The sequence below is a fragment of the Cebus imitator genome, unplaced genomic scaffold, assembly GCF_001604975.1.
Source record: "Cebus imitator isolate Cc_AM_T3 unplaced genomic scaffold, Cebus_imitator-1.0 Scaffold203, whole genome shotgun sequence".
NCBI lineage: Eukaryota > Metazoa > Chordata > Mammalia > Primates > Cebidae > Cebus > Cebus imitator.
The window spans coordinates 3,717,483-3,742,410 of NW_016107518.1; the positions used below are offsets into that span (position 1 = coordinate 3,717,483).

At 41.4% G+C, this 24,928-nt stretch overlaps 1 protein-coding gene across 1 annotated transcript in view; it reads right to left on the reverse strand.

Annotated features, from left to right (window-relative positions):
* THSD4 (thrombospondin type 1 domain containing 4) overlaps window positions 1-24,928 on the reverse strand; it is a 660,091-nt gene that overhangs the window by 611,060 nt on the left and 24,103 nt on the right. The window contains exons 2-3 of the mRNA XM_017548142.2: window positions 23,031-23,138; window positions 8,760-8,829 (exon numbers count right to left, since the gene is read on the reverse strand). Of these exons, the coding sequence (XP_017403631.1) occupies window positions 8,760-8,829; window positions 23,031-23,059 (99 nt within the window). The 5' untranslated portion in view covers window positions 23,060-23,138. The remainder of the gene's footprint in view (window positions 1-8,759; window positions 8,830-23,030; window positions 23,139-24,928) is intronic.

A 24,928-nucleotide genomic window follows, 5' to 3' on the forward strand; every position in this document is an offset into this window, starting at 1 on the left:
CCTAGAGATGTCTCACCTCCCTCTCCCCACAGACAGAGCACCACATCACCACTCAGCCTCACTCCACCCCCCACACCTTTGGCCTGACACCCTGACTGGAGGTGGCCCAGAAAGAGCCCCATGCAGCCACACAGCACACCACACCACAATTCAACAGCCAGTGAAGCAGTGGCTCTACCTTCCTGGAAAGCCCACTAAACAGCCTGCTGGCCCACCACACTCACACATGCTTAGCCTGACAACCAACCTGGCACCTCTACCACCAGCAAACCTGCACCACTGCCATCACAAACTCCTGCAGCCTGGGCCATTGAGACAATTGCAGACATCACAGATGAGGATTGCAGTTGAAGAATCTGTACAGAGACCATGTTACTGAGTCCACCCATAACCAGAGTCAACATACCATTCCTGACCAACACCCCAGGATCCATCTACAAAAAAAAGGCTCTTCCTATGAAAGCTAATCCATAAAATTACAAAAATGACTGTTTTACTATATGCACAGACATCAACATAGGGATATAGGAAACATGAAAAAAGCAAAGAAATATTATACCCCTTGGGAGGCCCGAGGTGGGTGGATCATGAGGTCAAGAGATCGAGACCACCCTGGTCAACATGGTGAAACCCCATCTCTACTAAAAATACAAAAAAATTAGCTGGGCATGGTGGCGTGTGCCTGTAGTCCCAGCTACTCGGGAGGCTAAGGCAGGAGAATTGCTTGAACCCAAGAGGCAGAGGTTGCAGTGAGCCAAGATCGCGCCATTGCACTCCAGCCTGGGTAACAAGAGCAAAACTCCGTCTCAAAAAGAAAAAAAGAAAAAAAAAAGAAAGAAAAAGAAATATTATACCCCTAAAGGAGCATAATAAATCTTCATTAATTGACTCCAAAGAAAAGGATATTTATGAAATGCCCAAAAAGCAATTCAAAATAATGATCTTAAGGAAACTCAGTAAGATATAAAAGAATACAGACAAGCAAGTCAATGAAATCAGGAAAACAATTCATGAGCCGAATTAGAAATTCAATAGATGGGTACATATAAAAGAAGCAAACAAATTTTAAAGCTAATGAATTCAATGAATGAATTAAAAAATACAATTAAAATTCTTCAACAAAGACAAGATCAAACAAGAGCTTCCACAACAGACTAGATCAAACAGAAGAAATAATTTCTGAACTTGAAGGCAAGCCTTTTGAAATAATCCAATCAGAAAGGAAAAAAGAAATAAGAATTAAAAAGAACAAAGAAAGCACATGAGACCTATGGAACACCATTACGGGAACAAATACTTTCATTATAGGACTTCAGAAGGAGAAGAAATGGAGAAAGGCACAGGAAATCTATTTATAACAACAACAAAACTTCCTAAGTCTTGGGAGAGATACAGACGTCTAGATTCAGGAATGTCAAAGGTCCTTAGTGAGATTCAACCCCCCCAAAAAAAACCTCTCTGAGGCACATTATAAACGAATTGCCAAAAGTCAAAGACACAGAATTCTAAAAGCTTCAAGAGAAAAACAGCAAGTTACATCTAAGAGTATCTCTGTTAGACTACCAGCAAAAATTTTTAGCAGAAACCTTACAGGCCAGGAGAAAATTGGATAATATATTCAAAGTGCTGAAAGAATAAAAAGCTGTTAATCAAGAAAGAATACTGTTTCTAGCAAAGCTGTTTTTCAGAAATGAAGAAGAAATAAAAACCTTCCCAGACAAGCAAAAACTGAGAGAATTCATCACTACTATACTAGCCTTACAAGAAATGCTTATGGAATTGCTACAGCTGGAAACAGAAAGACAATAATTACTATCATGAAAACATGTGAAAATATAAAACCAGTCTAGGTAAATCCATAAACATACTCTGAATACCCTAGTGTTGTAATGGTATTATGTAAATCTTTCAATTCTCTAGTATGAAGGTTTAAAGCCAAAAAGCAAAAAAAAATCAACTACAAATAGTGGCTGAGGAACATACAAAAGATACAGATGTAAGGCAACCAAAGCACAAATTGGGGGTGGAGAAAAAATGTAAAGTACTTTAATGCAACTAAAGTTAAGTTGTTATCAGCTTGAAATTGTCTATTAGAACTATAAGACTGCTTATGTTAGCCCCATGGTAACCACAAAGAAAGAAATTTTACAACAGATACACAAATAAACACGAGAAAAGAAACAAAGCTTAGCCCCACAGAAAACCACTAAACCATACATGTAAACAAGTGAGGAAGAAAGAAACAAAGGATCTGCAAAATAACCAGGAAACAATTAACAGAATGGCAGAAAATCTTACCTGTCAATAATAGGCTTGAATGTAAATGGATTAAATGCTCTAATTTTAAAAAACAGAGTGGCTGAATGGATATAAAAAAAAAAAAGATCCAACTATATGCTGCCTGAAAGAAAGTCACCTTGCCATTAAAGACAAACACAGACTGAAAGTGAAGAGGTAGAAAAACCTACTCTATGCAAATGGAAACCAAAGGCAGGCAGGAGCAGCCATTCTTACATCAGATTAAACAGACTTTAAATGCAAAACTGTAAAAAGAAGGTCATTATGTAATGATAAAGGGATCACTTCCATAAAAGGATATAATAATTATAAAAATGTATGCATCCAATACGGGAGCATCAAAATATATAAAGCAAATATTATTATATCAGTATTAGAGATAGACTGCAATACAATAGTAGAAGGGGACTTCAACACCCCACTTTCAACAACAGACAGATCACCTAGGCAGACAGACAACCAACAAAGAAAAGTTGGACTTATACTGTATGATAGACCAAACAGACCTAACAGATAATTATGGAACATTCCATCCAAGAGATGCAGAATACATGTTCTTCTCAATTGCTCATGGAACATTCCCCAGGTTAGATCATAAGTCAGGCCACAAAACAAGTCTTTACAAATTTAAAAAAATAATGTAACATGTATATATTCATACCATGATGGTGTGTAACTAGAAATCAACAAGAAAAGCTTTGGAAATCTTACAAATACATGGACATTAAACAGCATGCTCCTAAATAATCAATAGGTCGATGAAGAAATTAAAAAGGAAATTTTAAAATTCCTTAAGACAAGCAAGAATGGTTAATAGGTTTTTCTGGTGCTTTTCTCTATTACCTCCTGTAACTCCTACCTCAAAAAAGAAAAAAGATTTCTAATAAATAATCTAACCATGAATCTCAAGAACGAACTAAACCCAAAATTGGTAGAAGGAAGGAAATAATAAAGCTCAGACTAGAAATTAAAAAAAAAAGGAACTAAAAAAAAATTTTAAAGATCAATAAAATAAAAAGTTTATGTTTTGAAAAGCAAACAGAATTGACAAACCTTAGGTACGCTAAGGAAAAAAGAGAAAAGACTAAAATAAAATCAGCCATCAAAAAGGAGATATGACAACTGATAACACAGAGACTATTATGAAAAACCATATACCAATAAATTTGAGAACACAGAAGAGATGGATAAAGTCCTGGACATATACAAGCTACCAAGATTAAATTATGAAAAAATAGGAAATTTGAAGAGATCAATAGCATACAAGGAAGTTGAATCAGTAATAAAAAGTATTTCATCAAAATAAAGCCCAGGACCAGATGGCTTCAGTGCTGCATTCTACAAAAAATTTGAAGAAGAACCAATACCAATTCTCTTCAAACTATTCCAGAAAATTGAAGAAGGGGAAACACTTCCAAACTCATTTTACAAGACCGGCATTATCCTGATTTCAAAACCAGACAGGGATACAACAAAAGAAGAAAACTATGGGCCAATATCCCTGATGAACATAGATGTAAAAATTCTCAAAAAGACACTAGCAAACTGAGTTCAATAGCATATTATGAAGATTATTCACTAAGATCAAGTAGGATTCATCCCAGGGATGGAAGGATAGTTCAATATATGCAAATCAATACATGTGACACACTACATGAACAAAAAGAAAGACAAAACTGTATGATCATTTCAAAACATGCAGAAAAAGCAACTGACAAAATTCAACATTCCTTCATGATAAAAACTGTCAATAAATTAAGTATAGAGGGTATATACCATAACACAATAAAGGTCATATATGACAGAGCCACAGCTAACATTATACTGAAAAATATATACTGAATAGTATAAATTATACTGACATTATACTGAGCAAAGCTTTCACCTTTTCCTCCACGAACAAGAACAAGATAGGGGTGCCCACCTTCACCACCCTAATCAACACTGGAATTCCTGGAAGTCCTAGCCAGAGCAATCAGGCAAGAGAAAGAAATAAAGGGCAACTAAATTGGAAAGAAGGAAATCAAATTGTCCCTGTTTGTAATGACATAATCTTATATACAGAAAACCCTAAAGACTCTACCAAAAAATGCTTAGAATAAACAAATTCGGTAAAGTCAGAGGATACAAAAATCAGTAGCATTTCCATATGCTAATTGCAAACTATCTGAAAAATAAATTAAGAAAATAATTCCATTTACAATAGTACACACACACACAAATAAGATACCTAGGAATGAACTTTAGCAAGGAAGTGAAAGATCTCTGCATTGAAAAATTTAAAAACAATAGAATAATACCCCATCTTCGTAGATTAAAAGGATTAATATTGTTAAAATGGCCATACAAGACAAAGTAATTTACAGATTTAATGCAGTTCTTATCAAAATAATAATCACATTATTCATAGAAATTTTTTTAAATATTCTAAAATTTATATGGAACCACAAAAGACCCCAAATAGCCACAGTAATCCTGAGCAAAAAGAACAAAGCTGGAGGCATCACACTACCTGACTTCAAAATGTACTACACAGCTGTAATAACCAAAGCCGCATGTTACTGGCATAAAACAGATACATAAGCCAATGGAACAGAATAGAGAGCCCAGAAATAAATTCACATACCACCTGACTTTCAACAAAGGTGCCAGGAACACATATTGAGAAAAAGACAATCTCGTCAATAAACAATCTGGGAAAATTATACATCCACCTGAGATGAATAAGACTAGACCCCTACCTACTAAAATCAACTAAACGTGGATTAAAGATTCAAATATAAAACCCCAAATTATGAAACTACTAGAATAAAATATAAGAGAAATGCTTTATGACATTGGGCTGGCAAGGATTTTAGAAATAAGACCTCAAAAGCACAGGAAACAAAAGCAAAGATAAACGAATTGAATTACATCAAACTTTGCTTCTGCTACAGCAACGGAAACAGTGAAGTGAGGGAGTGTAAATTTCCACAATAAACTGAAGACACAATATACAGAATGGGAGGAAATGTTTGCAAACTATACATCTCACAGGGGGTTAATATCCAGAATATATAAGAAACTTAAATAACTCAACATCAAAAAAGAAAAAAGCAACTCAACAATCTGATTAAATGGGCAAATGATCTGAACAGACAGACATCAAAAGAAGACATACAAGTGGCCAAAAAATATATGTTGAAATGCTCAACATCACTACTAATCAGGGAAATGCAAACCCAAACCACAGTGAGATACCACCTCCCTCCATTTAGAACAGCTATTATCAAAAAGACAAAAGAAAACAAGTGTTGGTAAGGATGTAGAAAAAAGTGAACACTTATGTACTGTTGGTGGGACTTTAAATTAGTACAGCCACCATGGACAACATTTGGAGGCTCCTTCATAAACTAAAAATAGAATCACCATAGGATACAGCAATCCCACTACTTCATATATATCCAAAGGAAATGAAATAAGAATGTTCGAGAAACATCTGCACTCCTTTGTTTAATTGCAGCGCTATTCACAATGGCCAAGGTATGGATTCAGCCCAAGTGTCCAACAACAAATGAACAGAAAAGAAAACGTGGTATGTATATACACCATGGAAATACCATTTGGCCATTAAAAGAATGAAATCTTGTCATTTGAGATAACATGGATAGACCTGGAGGTTATTATGTTAAGTGAAATAAGCCGGATACAGAAAGACAAATACCACAAATCTCACTGACATGTAGAATCGGGAAGAAAAAAAAAAGAGTTATTATCATAGAAGCAGAAAGGAGAACAGTAGTTACCAGAGACTGAGGAGAAGGGAAAGAAGAGAGCAGAGAATGGGGAGAGGATGGTCAATGGGTACAAGTTACCAAAAACGGGGAATAAGTTCCGGTGTTCTATTACACGGTAGGCTGATGATGGTTCACTGTAAGGTATTATATATGACAAAATAGCTAGAAAAGAGGCTTTTGAAAGTTCTCCCCACAAAAAAAAATGATAAATGCATGAGATGACTGGAATGCTAAATACTGTGATTTGATCATTATATAATACATATGTATTGAAACATCAAATTGTATTCATAAATAGGTACAATTACTGCTTGTCAATTTTAAAAATTGAATAATAAAGTAACTCATAAATCTTTTTTTCCCCATTTCTCAGAGCAAATGCTTAAAGAAAGATGAGAGTGATACTGATTTGGAGACCTTTTGTTTAGGTTAGGCACATATCATTAAGTTTGACTTGAAAAAGTACAAGAGACCCACCAGCAAAGTAAATTGATCATTTATAAAGTATTTTCAGTTGATACTCTATTTGAGCAAAAACGACAAGAGGAACATGGTAAATTGATTCAACTGTTAGGATCAACAACCCGATAATTCTAAACATTAATAAATAATATAACTTAATAATAAAAGTAGGCCGTTGTCCTTTCTGAGTCCTGATATTATGAATAGAGATGATGCAGTGGAGTGAGAGGGGCATGCAAATTTCCAGGTGAATCCAATGAAATGATGCTTAGACCTTGACGAGGTTTTCCATCAGTCAGTTAGCCATTCAACAGGGATTTTACTGAGCACCTCCAACATGCCAAGCTCTATTCCAGGAGCTGGGAATAGGGCCATGAACAAGGCCAGTTCCTACTTTCATGGAGCTGACATCCTAGTGGGAGATACAGTACACTAGAGGTTTATACCTGACCCAGGAAAACAGAGCTGAAACATAAAATAAATATAAGAACACGAAGAACTCCTCCCCAGAAGGGTCATATCCAGCCAAATACATGCACATACTCATTTTTCTTGGTCCCCTTCTGTCCCAAATTTCCCCTATGAAAATCCTCTCTCAGGAAAGGAGCCAACCCCCTTGGTCACACTTAGATACAAATAACTGATCTCTTCTCAGCGGTCTGAATTTCATTCCAGGTAGACAGGAGGAGCTCCTAGGTAGGAGAAAGGGCTTCTAGGGACTTTCTAAGAGTCCTGTCATGCATTGTTTCTAAGGAAACATTGATCAAGTACCTGCTCAGTTGCAGCGCAGCATTAGGCTTGTTCAGGCAATGGTGAATGGTTCATTTACTATAAAACACACAAAGCCTGAAGGGAAGCATATTCAATACTGTCAGTTTGCTTCTTCAAATGCTGTCTACCCTTCTCCACCCAGTCTTATGGCCCAGAAGGCTGGCCTTTGGGGACTACATCAAGGCCGTCTTGTCTTCTGTCTTCTGGTTGGTTTGGCCAAAGGGAGTCACCAACAGGAGATGAGTAATTTTTTTTTTTTTTTTTTTTGAGACAGTCTCCCTCTCTCGCCCAGGCTGGAGTGCAGTGGCAAAATCTCAGCTTACTGCAACATCCGCCTCCCGGGTTCAAGTGATTCTCCTGCCTCAGCCTCCCGAGTAGCTAGGACTACAGGCACATGCCACCATGCCTGGCTAATGTTTTGTATTTTTAGTAGAGATGGGTTTTCACCATGTTGGCCAGGATGGTCTCCAACTCCTGACCTCAGGTGATCCACCTGCCTCGGCCTCCCAAAGTGCTGGGATTACAGGGTGAGCCACCACGCCTGGCCAGAAGGCCAGGTTCTTATTTCCCAGTTCCGTCCCTGCCTGGCCATCATTTGACAGTGGTTGTGCCTCTCTACTGAAGATCATGACTCCTTGTTGGGGGTTCTCTTGCATAGCAACAGCCATAGCTACAGCTGCAGGTCTCTTCCTGTCCTTGACCTTGAAGGTGCCCCAAGAGAGGGTAAATGCTCCCTGCTGATCTCCTCCATTCCCAAGGGGTTCCTTAAGCCCTGCCCATGCCTTTGTAGGGTGTTCTCACTGACCTCTCAACTGTCCATTCTACGGAACACATGTTGCAAAGCTGGCACTGCTCTCAGATCAGAGACCAACTCCAGGCACCAGCTTCATGTTTTAAGCTCCATGATATGGTTCGGATCTGTGTCCCCACCCAAATCTCATGTTGAATTGTAATCTCCAATATTGGAGGCGGGGCCTGGTGGAAGGTGATTGGATCATAGGGATGGTTTCTCATGGTTTAACACCATCCCCCTTGGTGCAGTCATGGCAATAATGAGTTCTCATGAGATCCGGTTGTTTAAAAGTGCATGGCACCTCCGCATTCTCTCTCTTACTTCTTCTCCAGCCATGTGAAGTGCTGCTCCCCCTTTGTCTTCCACCATAATTGTAAGTTTCCTGAGGCCTCCCCAGAAGCCATGCAGATGACCAGCATCATCTGCCTGTACAGCCTGCAGAACTGCGAGCCAATAAAACCTCTTTATAAATTTCACAGTCTCAGGTATCTCCTTATAGCAATGTGGGAACAGAAGAGTACACTCCATATTCTGTAAATGATACTTCCTTTCAGGATTGAGGGTGACTCACCTCCAAATAGAACAAAGTTCACAGCAGTGACCAGAGTGACCCCAGCCCCTCAGGCAGAGAAAGAAAACTCTGGACAGCCCTGGCTTACCTTCCTGTGTTGAGTGGAGGGCTGTGGGCAGACGAACTGGAATCCAAGCAGCAGGAGGGAACCCAGGACACTGAAAGGGAAAAATAGCAACAGGCAGGACGGTGAGTATGTTCCAGGCAGCAGCACCCAGTGGAAGGCAGCATCACCATCTCATCAGTGGAGGGTGGAAAACAGCCCAACCCAAGCCCTGGGACGTGACCCAGTGAAGACACACAGGGACAGCCCCACAGGAGGGAGGCAGCATGGTGCTGTGGCAAGGCATGGCATGGGGCAGATGTGGGATCACAGCCCAGCCTTCCTGCTTACCAGCAGGGGTTGTAGGTCATAGCTTTAACCTCTCTAAGTCTCAGTCTCCTCCCCTGAAAAACTGGGATAACAACAGAAACTGGCTTAGAGGTTTAGGGGAGTAAGATGATGCGCCATGCCTGACAGAGAGAGTGCTAGTGTAGTGTACATGTGGTCCCTCAGGGTAGTAAGGTCAGGAAAAAGTGTGGGCCTGAATCCTTCCAGGGAAGTTCCTCTCCTTACAGCTCATGCTTTCCTGGGAACCATTACTCTGCCTCTTCACGGCCTTTTGATGTCACATATGTTCTCCATGGGTGGGATCAGCTGTGCTAAGCCTCACTGTCACCAGCCCTGATTAGGGCATGTCATCAAATAAAGGGGTGGTGGGGAAATAGGAGCTGGCTGAGAGAGCAGGGTGCGCCGGGCAGGGCATGGAGCCAGGCTAGAATCCCAGCGCCATCATTCCCATCTGGGTGATCTTGGGTCAGTTAGCATTTCCATGCCGCAAACTTTCTCACCTTCTGTGAGGGCTGTAACAGAGGTAAAACACCTGGCATGGTTAGTTAAGTTAAGAAGGTGAGGGAACGAGTAGAGTTGGCCAGGCAAGCTGGAATGTAGTCCCTCTGAGTCAGAAGAAAACCTAGATCTTTCACTCTCTCTCCTGCCCCAAGACCCCTGCATGCTGTTGGAAATGTAACCTCAGATCAAAGGAGAGACAAGTATTATCAATTAATTTAAATGCCCAAAGTCTGGTGATTTCAAATCATCAATGTCATTATTTTAAGCATCCCTGCAATGAGGCTACTATATCTTTTGACCATTTGTCAAACCTTATTTAATGACTTCCAACACAACTGAGAGATGTGAAGACCAAAAAAACCTACTACATCAGGGTGGAGATGAGGAAAACCTACCTGAAGCCAGGGGTTAGGTCTTGTGGAGTTAGATAAGGCTTCTGCCATTTCTGAGAATCCAAAATTCCACCCCAGCTCCTGTTTTGTATGTAAGTGACCCAGCAGACCACACAGAATGGACATGGACAGACTGGTTACAGACTGTGCAATGTGGTGAGACACAGGGAAGACGGTCTCTGTCATATGGTGTTGAAGGCATCCTTTTTGCTATTGTCATGGAGTTGCAGCAGAGGCTCCAGAGCTGAGAACGTGAGTATTAGGTATGCATGCACACAATCCAAAAAGAGTGGCTGCACTCTCTATTCGGACCTACAAAGCAGGTGCCCACCATCCCCTCACCTACCTCCCACCTATATGAATAAGGAGGCTGGAGGATGGAGTTTGCTAGGTGTAAATTTCCCTGAAGATGGATGTAGGAGTGCTGAATACAGCCCCTCCACTCCCCTATGGAAAAGGAAAAGTAGGAGCACTTCTCCAGCCAAGCAAGAGGGACAACATTCAGAACTTGATCCAGACGCCACGGTATCAGGGGGTATAAGGATTGGTGCCTGATTCTCCTCTGAAAAACATATAAAGGCCAAACCCCAGCTAGAGTATCTAGGAGGGAAAAATGGAGAGAAGGCTAGGGTGGGAACAGTCTGTATTTTTAGAGCCTGGAGGGGCCAGAGATGCTTTCCATGCCCATGGAAAGACATGGAACTTAGGTTATCTGGAAAGGACTCCACCAAAGATTTTCACTAGAATGAGACGACCCCCCTCCTGGAAAGTAAAGGTATGGCTTTTACCCGTGGAGTACAGGAGCTGAGGGATGGAGATAGAACTTAAGGAGCAGCCAGATCTGCAGAGCCTGCACCAGGGAATGGTGCAGCAGGAGAGCCCAGTGAGGGGAAATGCTCCAAAGTGCCCCGAGAGAGGAACATCTGGAACTCAGACACCTGCCAACCGAGGACAGCAGCACAAATTACAAGGGACACCAATTCCACTGGGAGCCTCATTGCCAGTTACCTCTCCTCTCCTCTGCTTCACCCTGGAGGAATTCACAATGGCAGTGAGTGGGCAGGGCAGGGAACTAGGTGTGTGAAGAAACCAACCAAGCCCCCTCTTCCTTACTACAGGGGTCTGAGGCTACATCAGGCCCAGCTTGAAGGAGAAAAGAAGCTTTTAATTGGATGAGAGATCAAAACTTTTAGATCTGACTAGACTTTCCCTTTGTTTTTCGTTTTGAGGCAGATTCTTGTTCTGTCGCCCAGGCTGGAGTGCAACGGTATGATCTCGGCTCACTGCCACCTCTGCCTCCCAGGTTCAAGCGATTCTCCTGTCAGCCTCCTGAGTAGCTGGGATTACAGTTGACACCAACATGCCTGGCTAATTTTTACATTTTTAGTGGAGATGGGGTTTCACCATGTTGTCCAGGCTGGTCTCAAACTCCTAACCTCAGGTGATCCACCTGCCTCAGCCTCCCAAAGTGCTGGGATTACAGGCATGAGCCACCATGCACAGCCTAGACTTTCCTTTTAATATACTGTATTTATAACAACATTCTTCCAAGCAAGAGATGTATTCAGAAAAATAATATGAAATTAGTGGTGAGAAGAATAAAGAATTGAATTATAACTTGTTGAGGATCTAGACTAGCACTTTCCAATAGAGTTTTCTATGATGATGGAAACATTCTCTGTCTGTACTGTCCAGTGCACAGATACACAGATGTGTGCTATTCAGGACACAGAAAGCTAATGGTACAGGTCTAGGTGGTGATGTTACTGATGTCCTCAATAATTTCTAAAATAATTCCCCTTCTCACTTCCACCACACACAACTTCCTCTGGACTTTTTTCTTTCTTTCTTTCTTTTTTTGAGACAGAGTCTTGCTCTGCTGCCCAGGCTGGAGTGCAGTGATGTGATCTCAGCTCACTGCAACCTCCGCCTCCCTGGTTCAAGCGATTCTCCTGCCTCAGCCTCCTGAGTAGCTGGGATTATAGGCACCCACCAGCGTGCCTGACTAAGCTTTGTATTTTTAGTAGAGACAGGGTTTCACCATCTTGGCCAGGCTGGTCTTGAACTCCTGACCTCATGATCCACCCACCTTGGCCTTCCAAAGTGCTGGGATACAGGCATGAGCCACCACGCCTGGCCTCTTTGGCCTCTTTAATAGTTGAAAATGAGCCTGTTCATTAAATACATAATGTACTGGAAATACTGCCCAAGATGGCTTCCAGCAATAGGGCAAGAGAATTAAAGAGAGTGAGTTTCCAGACAGTGGTGGCAAAAGGGCAGTATCTAGCTATATCGCTACTGGATCCAATTTGACCTCTAAACCAAGAACATGTGCACCACAACTCACAATTCCATGTTCCATGGTTGCATGACCTTGGGCAAATCACCTTCTCTCTCTGTGCCTCAGTTTCCTCATCTGTAAAATGGGAATTACATAACTTGTCCTGCCTACCTCAAATGAGTTAATATGCAAGAAAGCACGTTATGAACCCATGCCTACTAATGTGAGTCATTAGCAACATATTCCGGCACTGCTTACTCATTTAAAAAGAAAACCAGATTGGTGTGGTTTTGTTTAAAAAAAAAAAAAAAAAAAAAAAAAAACAGCAGCTCCATAAATGTGTTACACCTCAGCCCTCAAATCTCTTGGCACACACAGTAGCCACATATTTGTAAGGAGCAGTTTTGGATAATCACTGATCCAAGGTTGTACTTCTATAGCATTCAGGGAGACTTGGGGCAGGAGAGGGAGTAAGATCACATCTAGGTTTTCTTCTGACTCCGAGGAATTGCATTCCAGGTTGCCTGGTCAATTCTACTCATTCCCTTACTTCTTAAGGTCTCTTCCCAAAGGTTCTCGTCTTCACAGGGCTTCCTTGATGCAACAAAAAACAGCGTTCCCTCTCCCAGCCCAGTCCTTTTCTCCATAGCACTTACTATTTCACATATTATGACTTTACTTAAATTTCTCTCTCTATCCAATGGAATGTGAGCTCCATGAGATCAAGGAGTTTGTTTGGTCACTATATTCCCCAGCACCTACCAGAGTGGCTGCTATATAGTAGGAGCTTAATTCACTGAGTGGAAGAATGATGCTTCACCATCTTGGTGACCCTTGATATTTCAAGATTAAGTGAAAATAGTGTGAATTAACATATTCAAAAATGTCCAAAGCCACTTTGGGAGCTTTTAAATTTTTCTTTTATGAGGGATTTATAAAAATCAGTTGTGCTTTTGAATTTCTACGTTACCTCTCTCCAAAAAAACCATCCTTAGAAGATCATAAGATATGGCAGCAAAATGTTTGCTGGTGCCTCTTGTCACAAAAGTGCAACACAAATTATATTTAGATGTTCAAATGCTTCTTTTCTTCATTTACTGGGCCCTATTGAAGCTAAAATGCATAGGAGTACCCCACAAAATTCATTCTGCAGTAAAATCTTAGATATTAAATGGTCTCTGCTCTGAATGGAATAGAATAAATTCCCCCAGTGGGGAAATTATTCTTTGGGCTACAATCACAGCAGACACAGCAATATGTAACCCCAGGGGCCAGATGAAACCCTGCCAAGGGCTGAAAGTTTCCCACCCCTGCTCAGCACACTCTGTTTTAGGATACCTCACCCTGCTGCGCATACCTGGCTAATTGGTATCTGTAGCTGTGCCCGTCCCTTTTCAGAATACCAACAATCGAGCCCAAATCTGTGTTCCTCCAGACCCAATTCAAAATTAATGTTGGGGAAGGAGAGAGCTTGCATGTGCCTCTGTGTGCGCAACTCGTGTGTTATTTCACTTTGATAGTTTGCTTTGGCAAACCGCTCCCAGCTTGCAACGTTTTGACAGACTGAAGGCTACCAGGGCCTTTGGCAAACAAATCACACACTGCTTTCCAAGTGGCAGGGGGAAGCTACATTCCAACCAAGACTTTCCGATTCACCTTGCAGTCGAAATAACCTAACATTTCACACCAACCAAAAAAAGAAAAAACATTTATGCCCTCTACCCAGTGCTGTTCTAGGTTTTAAACACTCTATCATTCCACTTCACCATGTAGAAAAGAATGCTCATTGAAATTTGGTACCAGATTTACATCATGGAACTGGGGCTCTGGGCTTCTGTATTTGCCTTGGCCAGCCCCTCTCTCCAGCCCCCGACCATCTCAGCTGCAATAAGGGTGGATACTGTCACAGCCCCTGTGTACCTTGGATTACTTCAATGAACTCAACACCACTTGGGCATATCAAGTAACAAAACAAGGAAAACAAGAAAAAAAACCCCTACTTCCTTTCTTCTTCAGTTAATACAACCCAAGAGATATTTTGGGAGCAACCAGATCACTAATAAAACTATATCGACCTTAGCAAAAGAGAGCCAAAATCTTAGCATTTTTGTGAAATCCTGCCTAGTGCACTCTGGAGATAACAAATGTTTGCTGGGCGGGCACAGTGGCTCAGGTCTGTAATCCCAGCAGTTTGGGAGGCCGAAGTAGGCAGATCACTGGAGGTCACAAGTTCGAGACCAGCCTAGCCAACACAGTAAACCCTGTCTCTGCTAAAAATGCAAAAATTAGCTAGGCGTGGTGGTGCATGCCTGTAATCACAGCTACTCATGAAGCTGAGATAGAGGAATAGCTTGAACCCAGGAGGGGGAAATTGTAGTGAGCCAAGGTCACACCACTGCCCTCCAGCCTGGGCACCAGAGCAAGATTCTGTATATATAGAAAAGAAAAAAAATGTTTGCTAAGCATGCATTTCACCATGTTCAGCTCAGTCCTCTGCTTTCCTCTGACAACAGTTAAGAGTAAAGGCAGCAAGGAAGGGAAATGGGTTACCAATGATAATTAGCCAATAGACAGCTGATGGCTACCATTGATTTCAGCACTCTCAGGAAGTACCTCACAACCATCCTATTGACACTTTTATTATACCCATTTTGCAGGCGAGGAATTTGAGGCAAAGAGAAACTAAGTCACTTACCAAAAAACCATACAAGGATACTAAGTGGCAAAGCCTGATTTCTAACACCAGCGATCGGTCAGACTCTTGGCCTGGACTCTTAACCACTGTGCTGCGGGGCCTCATTGGAACACATTTTTTTTTTTGAGACAGAGTCTTGCTCTGTTGCCAGGCGCCAGGCTGGAGTGCAGTGGCGCGAGCTCGGCTCACTGCAACCTCCGCCTCCCAGGTTCAAGCAATGCTCCTGCCTCAGCCTCCTAAGTAGCTGGGATTACAGGTGTGCGCCACCACACCCAGCTAATTTTTGTATTTTTTAGTAGAGACAGGGTTTCACTATGTTGGCCAGGATGGTCTCGATCTCTTGACCTCATGATCCGCCCTCCTCGGCCTCCCAAAGTGCTGGGATTACAGGTATGAGCCACTGTGCCCAGCTACAACACATTTTTACAAAGCAAGCATTTGCTATTTGATTACATCAACTTTCTTCCCCACGCTGTATGAGGTGGTGGCTTCACAATCTCCTTTATTTTCTGCCACCACTTGCAAGAATCATCAGAAACTAGGTGGATGCAATAAAGCTGCATTCATCCAGTCCCACTAGAGGACATTCTAAATTTCAAAATAAATGAAACTAACCACATAAATCCCCAACTTAAAAAAATGCAGGTCAGGCACAGTGGCTCACGCCTGTAATCCCAGCACTTTGGGAGGCCGAGGCAGGCAGATTATGAGGTCAGGAGATCGAGACCATCCTGGTCAACATGGTAAAACCCCCATCTCTACTAAAAATACAAAAATTAGCTGGGTGTGGTGGTGCATACCTGCAGTCCCAGCTACTCGGGAGGCTGAGGCAGAATCGCTCCGGGAGGCAGAGGTTGCAGTGAGCCAAGATCACGCTATCGCACTCCAGCTTGGAGACAGAGCGGAGTGGCTCACAGGTGCATGCAACCATAATCTGTCTCAAAAAAAAAAAAATGCATTCTATTTATTTCCTCTGTTTTCTTACACAAATTAATCTGAACTTAAGTAACCTTTCTTAGATGGCTCAGAGGCACCAGAGTAAATATCAATCAAGATGGTGTTCTTTGGAGCACAGCAGGCTTGGGTTGGAGATCTTCAGACACACAGCGCTTGCTGAATCTGGTTGGCAGTTATGTGTCTCCTTCCTGCTATCAGGTGTTGCTTACTGTACCATCAATGACCCTGCATCCTCTTAACTGGGCGCCCTCTGAATCTGCCTTGGTCTTAGAAACATTCAGATAACCAAGCTGCAGCCAAACAAAGACCAACAGGCCCCAGGAAAAGGCCTACCTGGCTCATGCAGAGTGAAATGTTTCCATTATAGAGCATGAACTTAAGGACATACATTCTAACTGCAATCGGTTTTTATCGCTTGATTCCAGGTTCTCAGCTCTTGCAACCATTTGTATGTCCTGGACTAGTACCTCTGCCAATGTGAGGTGTTCCATCACAGCACAGCCTGGTTTTCTTCTTTTTTTTTTTTTTTTTTTTTTGAGACAGGGTCTTGCTCTGTCACCCAGGCAAGATCACCACTCACCACAGCCTCGATTTCCCAGGCTCAAATGATCCTCCCAGTTCAGTCTCCTGAAAAGCTGGGGCCACAGGTGCATGCAACCATACCCAGTTAATTTTTTGTTTGTTTTTATAGAGCCAGGGTTTCATCATGTTGCCCAGGCTGGCCTTGAACTCCCAGGCTCAAATGATCTGCCTGCCTTGGCCTCCCAAACTGCTAGGACTACAGATATGAGTCACCCTACTGGCCTACACAGCATAGCTTTTAAAGACACAACACCCTTTGGTAAATTTCCATCCTCAATGGTAGGTTTCTTGAGGAAATGGTTTCTGATACACTTTTGCAGTGAGCACAACAATCAGCATAATCTTGACCCATCCTCAGGACTAACAAATACCAAGTGAATAAAAGAATAGAAGGATAGAATAAAGTGAAGGAAGGAAAGGAGAAAGAGAGGAAGAGGGAAATATCAGTCACTAAAGAAAGTGCTGCTGTCCAGGAGTTTAAGATCAGCTTGGGCAAGATGGTGAGATCACATCTCTATAAAAATGTTTTTTTTAAGTTAGCCGGGCCTGGTGGCACACTACCCAGCAGTCTGAGGTGGGAGGATCGTGTGAGCTGAGGCATTTGAGATGCCAGTGAGCTATGACTGCACCACTGTACTCCAGCCTGGGCAACAAAGAGAGACCCTGTCTCTAAAAAATAATTTTTTTTAAAAAATGCAGCTCTGTGACAGTTTTCATCAAGAAAATGTTTTCTAAGAGCATCCTAGAATTCTCTGCTGGAAAAACAAAAGAGCTGGGGAAAGGAAGGCGATGCTAAAAAGAAAGACTTCTACAAATTGGAATTACTGGTTCTAATCCCTGGCAGGAAGAGGAGGGGTCAATGTTAACCCAAAGCATAAAAATCCACTTAGAGATGTAAGGAATGGGTAATTGGCAGCCCAGTGATCACACCTTGACTCTACTGAACCTTTTTGGGTACAGAATGTTCTAGCAAATCCCACAGTCAAGGAGTGAGTGATGAGGACAGGATCCAGGTACCGGGCTGTTCCAGGCATAAAGAAAAATCAATACTGTCTGAATGCTTGCTGTCATTTTACAGGTGGGGGTTTGCCAGGGCAGTCCTCCAAAAATCTATTTTATTTCCTCCTAGCCTCTATGCCTACCACTCAGATGGCTCCTCCTGGACTTCCCACAATCAAGACTCCGGCAGGTTCTTCCCCGGACACCTGCACACTTCTGCACCCCACCAGATGTGTTGTGTTCATATAGTGTCAACCATGTTCCCACACCTGTTTATGCCAGTTGCTATTGCTTTGTAATGACAGAAAGTATTCAAATAGTCAACAAACCCATGAAAGCGAGCGCAAGAAGAAAGCGCACTTGTTAGTTGTTTCTGCAAAAATGAAGTTAATTGCTTTGGAAAGACTCAATAAAGGCAAGCAGCCAAGAAAAAAAAAAAAAAAAATACTGGCAAATTAGGTGTGGATGAGATAACTGCAAATGATTAGGGGCAAAAATAATAAAAATCCAGAATCATTCCGGTACTCAGATTGCTTTGCAAATGTCTTTAAATTCTCACTGTACTTAAAAGGAACCCAAATGGAAACCTCCGATCATGCTTATGGGTACAGTTTATACAAGAAAGACAATCGGGGTTCAGGCGCAAAGAAAAGCCCATGGCCCCACATCAAAAGACTGGTGAGTGAATGTACATGTGTTTTAAGTTAAAAGTAAACTGCTGAAGGTGTACGTGTGTCATCTATTTGGTTTCCATGCTTCGTTCTACTTTTGTAATTAACTAGCTAACCATCCTGGTCAGGAAAGATAAAATTTCAGCCTTATCTGTTGTACATAAAAGGTAGTTATTAATTTATTGATTTACTCTTCAACAAATGTTTATTAAGCATCAACCAAGAAGTAGTTTAGATGTCAGTTATACAAATTCTGGCCTGCCTTATTAATACCATGAAGTTTAATACTTGTGATCCAGGCCTGCCTCCCTTCCTTTTGCTCCTCTTCCCTTCCTCCTCTCCTTCTCCTTCCCTCTCCGTCCTCCACCCCCTCCTCCCCATCCTTTTTCTCCCCATTTCCTGATCACTGGCACGGGGATATTGATTGACTCCATGACTCCGCCCAATTATCACATATTTCTTTACGTTTGAGTAAAGAAATTTGATCAGTTATAACTTAAATATCGCTACTTGGGGCATTCTCTTTCTCACACACACAAACACATTTTCTTAACCCCTTTCTTTCTTCCTTTCTGCATTCAGGATCTTTTTCAGTTGCCCCCAAGAACAGCCACCTTTCTCTTTCTCATTTCCTCAGTCCTTTTTGGTTGTATTTCTATGTGTAGTAGCTGACAGGCACTAAAGTAATAATACTTTATTGAAGTATGTACCAAGGAAAAGAAAAACTTTAAGTTGCAGAAGACTAAAACCAGACACTTGACCTAGGGCCATCAACCTGTAAAACCCTTAAAATAATCCAGAAGACTCCCTCATAAAAACACCATCTAACTCTGTAATTGCTCTAATTACATCTGTAATTCCTCAAAAACCATGGTTCAAAATAAAAATCACCAAAGTCAATTTTATTTCCTGCCAGCTTATCCACTTGTTTGGCATTTGATAGTTCTGCTTTCTTCTCTGTTTTCATTCGAAACATAAAATATGTCAACCATACGAAAGCACTCCTTGAAGTAAGGAAGAGCACCTGGTCAAGTAGACTGGCTCCAGAGATTTTGTTGGCTGGCCAACTCAGGTAGCCATCAGCATTTATTGTACTGTTCCAGGGATAAAATTGTGTTTCCTTCCTATCACTCACTGAACAAAGAAAGAAAGATGTAATTATGCATCCAATAAAAAAGGTGCATGATTTGAAGCAAGCCTTTAAGAAATATAAACACTCTGAGCAAGGCAGAGATACTCTTGCATCTTTTGTTTCTGTATCATTTAGTGCCATTTCCTTTCTAATTTTTAACAGATGACAAATATTCCTTAACTAAGATTAGCCTACCCTTCGGTCCACATGGATTTTAATTGCCCTGAATTTTTCATAGCATCCAGAGCTTGTCCAAGATTCAACGATAATCCCCTAACCAGATCCACTGAGAGTTAAAATCTTAGTGTCTATTCTGCTACTAGCTTTAACTGTGATTTCTTTTATTACTACGCACTCTGAGCAAGGCAGAGATACTCTTGCCATGTTAATGCCCAAGGCTTCTGTCTCTTTCAATGAGGAGGAGGCTGGATTTCTATTTCTCTGTGGTGCGGCAAAAGTTGGGGAGGGATTTTTAAACGAAATCTCTGTATATCAGAATTGTGACTCCCATTAAATGTTCTTTCTGCGCAGGAATTTTCTTGACAGCTAACTCCTAATTTTAATTTGTTTTTTCTTTAGGTAGAGAAATTCTCCAGCTTTCCCAATTGATCTTCATGCATTGAATTGCCTTGATAAATATTAAAAATTCCTTAACGTACGTGTGTGTGTGTTTCTCATCTACCAGTTTTGTCAGACCTCTCATTCTTCAAGTAACCATAGCCCTTTTCTCCATAACATTCTGAAAAGCATTTAAACAAAAGGCCCTCTAGTTTTGCTTCTTTTTCTCTTAAAAATATATTTACATGGCCCTCAAAACAAGGATGCAAAATGGTTGATGTGCACCTTGTTGATGAAGAAGGGAGTCTGATGGAAATCTCAAGCTGAGATCCCCTAAAGAATCAGCTGTCCTCATAATTCACATTTTCTTTCTCTAGTACTGACAGCAGAATTCTTGGCAAAAGGTCCTGCTGAGCAGCCCTGTTAAACAATCCCTGCAGCAGGACCCTCGTGCTAGCGGCCTGTCCAGGCTTCCAGAGCTCTACCACAAAGATAGCATCTAGCTTTCAACTACTCCCATCCTGCTAATTTCTCTTCTGTGGGCAATTTCCTTGAAACAATGCATGGTTTAGAGGTGAGTTCCCCAGGCCTCCCACAGAGGGAGATGACCTCCATACCACACACCCTGCTTAGATTATTACAGGAGGCTAACTGTTTGCAGGGGCATTCAGGTTTTTCCCGGACATATTATTATTATTATTGTTATTCCCGGACATAGCTACTAATACTTAGGAGGCAGAGGTGGAAGATCGCATGAGCCCAGAAGATCAAGGCTACAGTGAGCTATGATTGCACCACTGCACTCCAGCCTGGGTGACAGAGCAATATCCTATCTCTTAAAAATTAAAGAAAAAACAGGAAAAAAAAAAAACCCAAAACATTAAGAAAAAACTTTGTCAAAAGGACTTCCTCCCAAGAAACTCCCTGCCTGTGCGGCCTGGGTGGCCACATTTTTGAGGGTCGTCAAGCACTTGTAGGGGCCTTTTTGATGACAGCCAGACTTACACAAGCTTAGTACATGGTGGACTTACCTTTCATAATCCACTTGCCCTCTTTGAACCAGTTCAATAACTGGCTGTGACCTCTACGTCTTTGTCCCACATGGGGCCCTGGTTGGTCCTGGTGCTCAAAACGCCATGGTCCTACAGCGACCCTGTGGGACAACTGCATTGCTTACTACCCTATGGTTTTACAATAATAATTTGGAACTTCCACAAGCTAGATGCATATTTCCTGCCTTGAAATACCTTTTAAACTCTTTTTTAAACGATAGTTTTAAAAAAGCACACATGCTAGGCCGGGTGCAGTGGCTCACGCCTATAATCCCAGCACTTTGGGAGGCCGAGGCGGGCAGATCACCTGAGGTCAGGAATTCGAGACCAGCCTGGCCAACATGGAGAAACGCCATCCCTACTAAAAATACAAAAAAAAATCAGTCAGGCGTGGTGGCAGTTGACTGTAATCTCAGCTACTCCAGAGGCTGAGGCAAGAGAATTGCTTAAACCGTAAAGTCAGAGCCTGCAGTGAGCCGAGATTGCGCCATTTTACTCCAGCCTGGGTGACAGAGCGGGACTCTAAAAAAACAAAAGCACATATGCTAATTTGTACTAGATGCCAATTTCTATCTTGAAGAGACCACCAAACGTTAGTTTGGGCTGTCCTACTCATGGCTCAATATCACACAGCCTTCAGAATGAAGCCTTTTCTTTCTTTTCTGACCATGTCTGACATGCGTGCGAATATGTCATTGATAAAGAGGTATGTAGTTCTCTGTGGGTATTTGGATTGCAGGCCTACATACATCTGCTCATGTAAAATTATACAAGCAACTACATACTAAAGCTCATACACATGTACTGTACTCAATTAAACGCCAGGCATTAGCCCAAGGGCATCTGCTTGGCCAATGCTCTAGCCCTGGTTGGCCAAACACCTGTGGCACCATCATAATAACATACTACAGACCATTTTACTTTCTGTTATAAGTTCTAGGCATTTGGGACTAATGTATAGTTATGGAAAAAAAGACTACAAGATATGGTAATGACTCAACTTTGAAACAAAACTTTCTTCCTTCCCCTCATTCCAGATTCACAATTTATTTAAATCGCTGCAAAGTAAACCAGATGCTGAAGCAGATAATTAAGCTGACAACGATAAACCCTGATTTCAAATGTTGGTATTTATCAAAATTAATGCATTGATCTCATAATGTATAAACAGTATAAATTTAAACTTATAAATTTATATTAATAAAATACTGTCATTGTCTCTTTTATATATTGAGATCTTGCATAGGATTTTGATGGAAGAATTTTTAAAAGGGTCTGTCAGCCTTTTTAAAAAGTTTGAAAATAACCTCGATAACACAGATTACAGTTCCAATGCTCAGACTCCTTATTCTAACTGCATATAAAGGAAGGTGACAGCCGTGATGTAAGCTCTCTGAGCACTGGTTTTCTGATCTACACAAAAGGGATAAGAGTACTTACTCAACTTGCCATGCATGGTTGATATAAAGATTGAATTTTAAAACGTGGTTGAAAGTCAAAGATGTTTTGCACATGAGGGACAAGAGAGAGCACCTTTTAAAAATACCATATTCAAACAAAATCTATGGCGTTGCAACCAGAGAATGATTTTTTAAAAGTTTTTTACATAATTCTATTACACAACCATGGTAAATAAATATCCTTTGATCTGACCCCACCTCCCGGGTTCAAGTGATTCTCCTGTGTCAGCCTCTTGAGTAGCTGGAATTACAGGCGCCTGCCATCATGCCCAGGTAATTTTGCATTTTCAGTAGAGATAGGGTGTCACTTCATTGGCCAGGCTGGTCTCAAACTCCTGACCCCAGTTATCCGCCCGCCTCAACGTACCAAAATGTTGGGATTACAGGCATGAGCCACTGCACCCAGCTTAAAAAAATTTTTTTGAAGCCTAGAGAAGGTCTCCCAGAAGATAGTAGCTTGACTTAGACCCCAGACCACTCAGCACAGCACACAGCTCCCAAGGCCTTGGAGACCCTTCTGAATAGCAAACTATTACCCATCTGGACGTATTATATCAAAAATATCAGTCTTGATATAATATGTCAGTTGTAGAGCCTTAAGATCACTTACTTAATAAGAAACAATATAATAAAATGCAAACATCAAATTTCTTATCCTCCTGTTTTTTAATAAAGGTTCTTCACTTACCTGAAAGACCCCATGAAATGGGAGACCATGATGCTTGGGGTTCAGGCAAAAGCAAGGGTTCTTCAGAGACGTTGCCAATTTCCTGCAACTGGGAGTCACGTTCAAGTCCTACAGAAATGAGCAATGTTATTTTTAGCATCATTTACTTAGGAAGATTCTAGATGCATACCTGGGTTAATGAAACCAGAAATGAGCAAATGGAAGATAAGATATTAAAACAAAAGTGCCCAGTTATGGTTACCAGGATTTCCCAACTGAAATCCGATTATATATGAACATGAGGTAACAAGTTTACAAGGCAAACAGCACAGTGCCTGACCCACAGAAGATGTTCAGTAAATCACTATCAGAACGATTACCTCAGACTCTGAGCTAATAGGGGAGCTGGTGCTAGGCACACTTGTGCTGGAAATGCAGCCCCATCTATTACAGGTTATTTGACCATAGATGTCATGTCACATTCATGTTTGGTTTCCCCAACTGCACAAGTTGAGTAAAAATATCAACTAACAATAAAAAGAAATAAAGTACTCATGAATGCAACAACATGGATGAACCTTGGAAACATTATATTAAGTGAAAAAAGCCAGATACAAAAACAGCATGCATTGTATGATTCAATTTATAGGTAATGCCCAGAATAGGCAAATCTACAGAGACAAAGTAGATTCGTGGTGGCCAGGGGTTGGAGGTTGGGGGTTGGGAGGAGTTCATGGGAGGGTACAGTACTTTTTCCTGGAGTGACAAATGTGATCTAAAATTAGATTGTGGTGATGGTTGCACAATCCTGCGAATATACTAAAAATCACTGAATTGTATACTAAATTGTGAAACATACAAGATATAAATTATATCTCAATTAAATTTGTTTTTAAAAATACTGTCTCAAGAATTCCTGTAGGTGGTTCTAAAGATTAAATGAAGGGATGCATATGACATGCTTAGACAGTGGCTGGTGCAGACTCACCCTCAGTAAATAAATGGTAGCTCTGATGATACTGAGAGTTTGGATACTCGTCCCCTTCAAATCTCATGCTAAAAACCAATTCCCAGTATTGGAGGTGGGGCCCACTGGAGGTGTCTGGTCATGGGGGTGGGTCCCTCATGAACGTCCTCATGCCCTCCTTGTGGTAATGAGTGAGTTCTCACTCTATTGGTTAGGGTGAGATCTGATTGTTAAAAAGAGCCTGGCACTTCCTCCCTTCTCTCTTGCTCCCTCTCCTGACATGTGACACACTGGCTATGCTTCCCCCCTGTACCATGATTGAAAGCTTCCTGAGGTCCTTACCAGAAGCAGATGCCAGCCAGCACCATGCTTCTTGTACAGCCTGCAGAACTGGGAGCCAAATAAACCTTTCTTTATAAATTACCCAGTCTTAAGCATTCCTTTATAGCAACACAAAATGAACTAATACACTGATGCAAGAACAGGTCAAGTAATACTTAAAATATGTTGTCACAGTGAAAAGAGGTAGGTAAAAACTCTCACCCATAAATACTACTTCATTCAGAAGCCCTCGCCAAACAGAACTTCTAAACGTTGTCAAGAGAGCCAATAGTTTCAAAGGCAAGTTATAAATAGCGTCAGAAATCGTGGGATGGACGAATTGGTTCCAATGTAATAAAATTTGAGGATAAAACAGAGCATGGCCCAGTCTTCTCTCCTGCTGCATCTCCTTGAAGGGAAAGACAAATGAAGCAAAGTTCCAGGGTGTGCCAGGGATCCGTTCTAATAAAGGTGGAGTTCTCTAAGATCATTATTTTCTTGTTTCTTCCAGGGACTTCAGACTTCCTTCTCACCAGAAAAGGTGGGTGGGAAGATAAATGACAAGGATTTACGAAAAGATAGTCATGAGAACCAGACAATTCCATTCTCAGGGGAAAAGAACAAAGATTTT